The sequence below is a fragment of the Ipomoea triloba genome, chromosome 12, assembly GCF_003576645.1.
Source record: "Ipomoea triloba cultivar NCNSP0323 chromosome 12, ASM357664v1".
Classification (NCBI taxonomy): domain Eukaryota; kingdom Viridiplantae; phylum Streptophyta; class Magnoliopsida; order Solanales; family Convolvulaceae; genus Ipomoea; species Ipomoea triloba.
In genome coordinates this window covers 22,601,126-22,607,486 of record NC_044927.1, presented here as the reverse complement: position 1 = coordinate 22,607,486, position 6,361 = coordinate 22,601,126, and the positions used below count along the sequence as shown (strand labels likewise).

Below are 6,361 nucleotides of genomic sequence, written 5' to 3'. Positions count from 1 at the left end.
CATGAAGGAATAGAAGATAACCAACTAGAAGGACCAGGTTGGGAACGAGCCACCCTTGCAACAGCATGGACAAGCTTATTCGCTGATCTAGGAATAAAACTAATAGACACTACTTCAAAGTGTCTTTGCAAAGACCTGCACTCATCAATCACACAGCCAGCATATGAAAGATCTGTTGAAGAGCCATTAATGAAATTACACACTGACTGACAATCGGACATCACCACTATCTTTGAGCACACCCTATCTTTTGCCCAAGACAGAGCTTCCTTCACCGCCATAGCCTCTGCAAGATGAACATTGTTATGGCATCGTAAATAACCATTTTTAGCAGCCACATATCTCCCATCGCTGTCAGTAATGATAATCCCATAAAAAGCATGCTCAGAGTTAGGAAACACCGCTGCATCAACAAAAAACTTCACAAATTCATCCGTCACCGTCAAAGAAGGTGGCAGCTGCATGGCACGCTCATCATCACCTGGCATAGCATTCATCAATTGTTGCCAACAATTAACCATATAATCAACCTCAGCTTGTATTTGTGAAGCCACCCACGGCTTACCACTCCAAATCAACGCATTACGCCCTCTCCAAACACACCAACAAATTGCAACCCCACGTAACACTGTCAGCATAGGGCCAGCAGAAATAACAGCTTCTAACCATGCAACAAACGGCACACTACTATCAACAGGTTGATCAATAGAAGCCCATAAAGCCATAACTTGAGGACATAGGAAAAACAAGTGGTGCAAAGATTCAGGTTCATGGGAGCACAGTGGACATACCACATCAACATTCACCCCTCGGCCGAACAGGGCAGTCCTCGTAGGAATAACAGAATGCACACACCGCCAGAGGAAGTTTCGAATATGCGGCGGGATTTTGAGGCACCATAGTTTACGCCATATACCATTCGAAGCGAACCCGGTCTCATACTCCATTGACAACAAACGATAACCTTGTTTCACAGTATAACAGCCTCTCAAGTCTCCCCTCCATCACCATTTGTCTTCAAAATTGATGGAGACTGGGATCTGAGTACACCATTTGTCTTCAAAATTGATGGAGACTGGGATCTGAGTAATAAGCTCAATATCCCGCTGAATAAACAGACTGGATAATTTAATAAGCTCAATATCCCGCTGAATAAACAGACTGGATAATTTAGTCAAATCCCAGTCATTGGTATGAGGGAGCAGTAACTCAGTAACACGAAGATTCACATCCTGACCATGCACTGGAATAGTCACAAACGGATTAGTCGCATCTGGCAGCCACGGCTGATTCCATACACAGGTCGCTCGACCATTGCCAATTCTCTTATAACAGCCTTTTTTTAAAACATCTTGCCCAGCCAAAATGGATCTCCAACAATAACTAGGATTAGCACCTATTGAAGCATTCAGAAAATCTGCTCGCGGAAAGTACCGAGCCTTGTAAACTCTAGCAGCCAGAGAATCAGGACAAGTCAGCAATCTCCATCCTTGTTTTGCTAATAAAGCAATATTAAAATTATGGAGATGTTTAAATCCCATTCCACCAGTATTTTTCGGGCCACACATGCGCGTCCAAGACATCCACCGAATTCCACCACCACTACCACCATTCGCAGTCCACCAGAATTTATTCATCAACCTTTCAAGCCGCTCACATAAGGAGATGGGGAGAAAATATAAACTCATCGTATATGTAGGCAAAGCTTGAGCGACACTCTTCAGTAGTATCTCCTTGCCCGCCCGAGAAAGAAACTTCTTATTCCACCCCCCTAACCGGTGTTTAAGTTTGGCTTCAATAAATGCAAAGACTTCTTGCTTATTCCGTCCTATCCCCATCGGAAGTCCCAAATACCGGCCAATATTATTTGCCTGTTGTACATGAAAAACCGCCGCCACATTATTTTTTTTGAGACTCGCCCGTGTTCCTGCTGAACACAATACAAGATTTCCTGTAGTTAACGGTTTGGCCGGACATGCGCTCATAACTCACTAAACACGACTTGACAGATTCTGCCTCACAGACTGTAGCCTTGAAAAATAACAAACTATCGTCTGCAAAGAGAAGATGCGAGATCCCAGGAGCCCCTCTAGCCACAACACAAGGTGATACTCTACCTTGTCGAACAGCTCTAGTCAACAAATGGGAAAGGCCCTCGGGACAGATGATAAACAAGTAAGGCGACAAGGGATCTCCCTGTCGCAATCCGCATGTTGGCTCAATAAATTCAGACAGGTCCCCATTCATACTCACCTTATAACGAACAGTGGTAACACAATACATAATGAGTTCAATAAAATCAGTAGCGAAACCCATCCGTGTCATAATTTCCTTTAAAAAGGACCACTCCATTTTGTCATAGGCCTTGGCCATATCCAGTTTCAAAGCACACCAACCCTCCCTACCATCCCTTTTACGGTTCAAATAATGAATAACCTCGGATGCCACAAGAACATTATCTGTAATTAACCGGCTAGGTATAAAAGCACTTTGCGTTGCTGCAATCACCTCATCCAAAATCCCTTTCAACCGGTTTGCTAACATCTTCGAAAAAATCTTGTACGTAACATTGCACAATGCTATCGGTCGGAGATCCGACATAGCGACCGGAACAGATTTCTTTGGTATGAGCGTGATAATGGCGTCATTCATTCCAGGCGGGAATCTTCCTTCATTAGCACAACCAATTAAAAAATTTGCCACATCCGGTCCAACCTCAGCCCAGAAATGTTGATAAAACGCCGGACTAAATCCATCCGGTCCAGGTGATTTATCGGGGGCCATAGAAAATAAAGCTTCCTTTACTTCCTCAATTGTGAAAGGTTGCATCAACCGACTGTTGTCCTGATTAGATATTCGAGGAGCCAAATCATCTAAAAGACCATCCATAAAAGAGCCTTTAGACGTGAATATGGACGTAAAATATTTCGTAGCAACTTCCAGAAGCCCTATACCTTCACACCATTGACCCGAATCATCCTTAAGCTTATCAATTCTATTTTTCCTCCTTCTACTGGAAGCATAATGGTGATAAAATTTGGTATTTCTATCCCCATGCAAAAGCCAATGCTGCTTTGATCTCTGGCGCCAATAGATATTTAACTGATCATGAAGAACTCGAAGCTGACCATCTAACCTTCGAAACTTAGCCAAACCAGACATATCTCGTCTATCTCGAAGAGAATTAAGCTACCTCTGAATATTTTCAATATCTCTCTGGGTACGTTTTGCAAAATCTCCGCCCCACCTACGAAGAGCAGCACCACAAAGATGGAGTCTAGTAGTTAGACAGTCGCCTAACGAAGAATTCCAAGACTCGAGAACCGTGTCTTTGCATCCATTATCTTTCAGCCAAGCGTTCTCAAATAAAAAACTTCGGCGACGTCGAGCATATTTAAGACCTTCTAATTCAACAAAGATCACTGTGTGATCCGAAGTCATCACATCAAAATTCTGAACGGTCGCTGTGTGATCCGAAGTCATCACATCAAAATTCTGAACGGTCGCCTGTGGGAACATACTACACCAATCAACGCCTGCCACAGCTCGGTCTAACCGTTCCTCAACCCAACTCTCGGTCCCTCTGCCGCGCTCCCACGTAAAGCGTCGGCCACGCATCCCAAGATCGAATAATCCACAATCTTCTAACGCAGCATTGAAACCATCCATCAGCTGAGTAGGATGAGGATGAACACCACGTTTCTCTTCGGGAGATGCAATGTCATTAAAGTCCCCAACAACCATCCAAGGAAGGTCGGAGTTGTGCTTTAAAGACCGTAAAAAATTCCAAGCTTGTTGTCTTCTACATCGCTCAGGGTAGCCATAATAAAAAGTCAAACGCCAAGGTAAGCTGCCAGGCAGCCGAACTTGAACGTCTATATGGTTTTTGGAGTAGCTAATTGGTTGTAGCTTTTAGGTACACGCAAATACCCGGAGTATTCCGGGGTTATCGATCCACAGGGAATGGTTGGTCAAGCACTAACTCGGATTGATTCTTGTGAAGCTAGTTCGATAATAACGGGATTAAGACAACAAAAGTAAATAACAAAAATAAAAGCAACAAATGAAGAGAGATATATAAGATGCAACATAGGTAAGGATATGGATCGGGTCAATGCCCATCATGAGTCAAACAAATGTAGAAAAGAAGTTTTATCCCTTGTGAATGGAGGAANACACAACAACTCATAGAAGCTAAACTAACAAATCATAATAAATAAAGAACAAACAACAATCTAGACATGAACATAATCCAAAATCCAAATATAAATAAATTTAGAACAAGCATCTTGATACAAGGTTAGCTCAAGGTAAATTAAGGAAAGAAAGGGAAGAAATTCCCCTCGATCCATCGGTTGAAGCTCATAACCTTGTATCATCCCTCTTCTTATTACAAAATAAATCCTAATCTACTCCTACACTACTAAACAAGCCTCACTTGGAGGTCTACATTTTTAAGGAGAAGAAAAGGAAAAGAGAAGAGGGGAAGGGACTAATCTAATCTGAAAAATTGGATTTTGAAGAATGGAGAAATGAGGGGTATTTATAGTTGGGTAAAGGCAGGGGCAAAATTGGAATTAGGACTGCAGAATTCTCGCGCATGGTCAACGATTTTCGCCGCGGCGAGCCTAATTCTCGCCGCGGCGAAAGTCCAAAAATCCGGGCAGTGTGAAAATGGACAATAGGCGTTTGTTTCAGGACGCAGACAGACGCCTATTGTCCTCCTCCAGAATTTCAGCAGAATCTTCCACTTTCTCTTTTTGCTTTTGGCTCCATGTTTTATGCCTCTTTTTGCCTTCTTTCATTTGTCTTTTGCTTCCCACTCATCACATCATTCCACCAAATCATGTCTTCCACCTACTTGGTGCAATTAAATATACACATACAAAACAAGATTATAAATGCCACTACAAAATATTAATATTATGCTCAATTATCAAATCTTCATCATCTTTGGTCAAATAATAATTATTTATCACAATGGAGAAATTCAATATTATTAAGAACATAATATTAATATTTAGTGGTAGAAATGGATTTAAATATGGGGTAAAAATATGACCAAATATACTCTTATCACTAATCAACTGCACCACCCCCTAAATTAAGGGGTATATATATTATGGAGTATATATAAAAGTAAAAATGGTTTTTTTTTCTCTGAATTATGAAATTATAATATACTCAGTCCCTTAATTATTATGTAGCTTTCATCTAAATCTTGAATTTCATTATATATATATATGTTATATTCTTCATTAGTTTGCAGTAACTAGTAAGTACTACATTAAAGGAGTAGGGTGAAATGTTAGTGCGCATAATTCCAAGAGAAAATATCATTTTTAGTTCCTCAACTATAATATATGTATCAATTTTAGTCATTGACTATTAAAAATTTCAAATTATGTGCATGACTATTCAATTTGTATCACATTTAGTCCTTGACTATTAACATTTTCAAATTAGGTGCATGACTATTCTTGTATCACATTTGGTCCTGCCGTTAAATTTTCCGGCCAAATTTCTGGCGAAGTCACCGGTGACCGACTAATTTATTTAATTTTTATTTTAAAAATTATTTTAATACTCTGTAACTTTTAAATAATAAAAAAAAACTTAAAAATAAAAAATAATAATAATAAAATAGAAAATGCCGGCCACCCCCGATGACTTCGCCGGAAATTTGGCCGGAAAATTTAACGGCAGGACCAAATGTGATACAAAATGAATAGTCATGCACCTAATTTGAAAATGTTAATAGTCAAGGACCAAAAGTGATACAAATTGAATAGTCATGGACCTAATTTGAAATTTTTAATAGTTAAGGACTAAAATTGATACATGTATTATAATTGAGGGACTGAAAATGATATTTACTCTAATTCTAACACTACTGCTGTTGAGTTTTGAATATGGGTCTCTTTTATTAAATATATTATCTACTAAATCACTGAATTAAGTTGATGCAGACAAAAATTTCTAGTACCTCTTATTTTATATTGGATGCCTCCCCACATTAAATACAGACATACAGTACATAACTATAGAAATATTGCATAGAGTTTAAGAATAGTGATAAGATATACTTTATATGAGTTATATTCTACAACCCATTAAATAATTAAGCCTAGAAAAAAATGTAAAGATATAGAAAAAAAAAATTTAGTAAATTCAAACAAAACAAAATGTAGAGATCCGTGTAAAATCAAAACTTTTGATGGAAATAAAAAGTAAGGAAGCAAATTTTAAAATATGCATACATACATAATACAACTAAGGAGATACAAAGAGAGACACAAGAACGGAATAGGGGAAAGAATACTCCAACCAATTAAGCTACACCAGAAAAAAACTTCATTGA

General features: G+C 39.2%; 1 protein-coding gene across 1 annotated transcript; it reads right to left on the bottom strand.

Annotated features, from left to right (window-relative positions):
* Positions 1–1,004: 1,004 nt before the first annotated feature.
* On the bottom strand, positions 1,005–1,838 carry LOC115999534 (uncharacterized mitochondrial protein AtMg00310-like). The gene has a single exon (XM_031239380.1). The coding sequence runs from the start codon at positions 1,836–1,838 to the stop codon at positions 1,005–1,007; it is 834 nt and encodes a 277-aa protein (XP_031095240.1).
* Between the last annotated feature and the right edge of the window lie 4,523 nt (positions 1,839–6,361).

What these genes read in the sequence shown, in the direction of transcription:
- LOC115999534 (XM_031239380.1), bottom strand. Translation starts at nt 1,838, where the DNA reads ATGGGGATAGGACGGAATAAGCAAGAAGTCTTTGCATTTATTGAAGCC.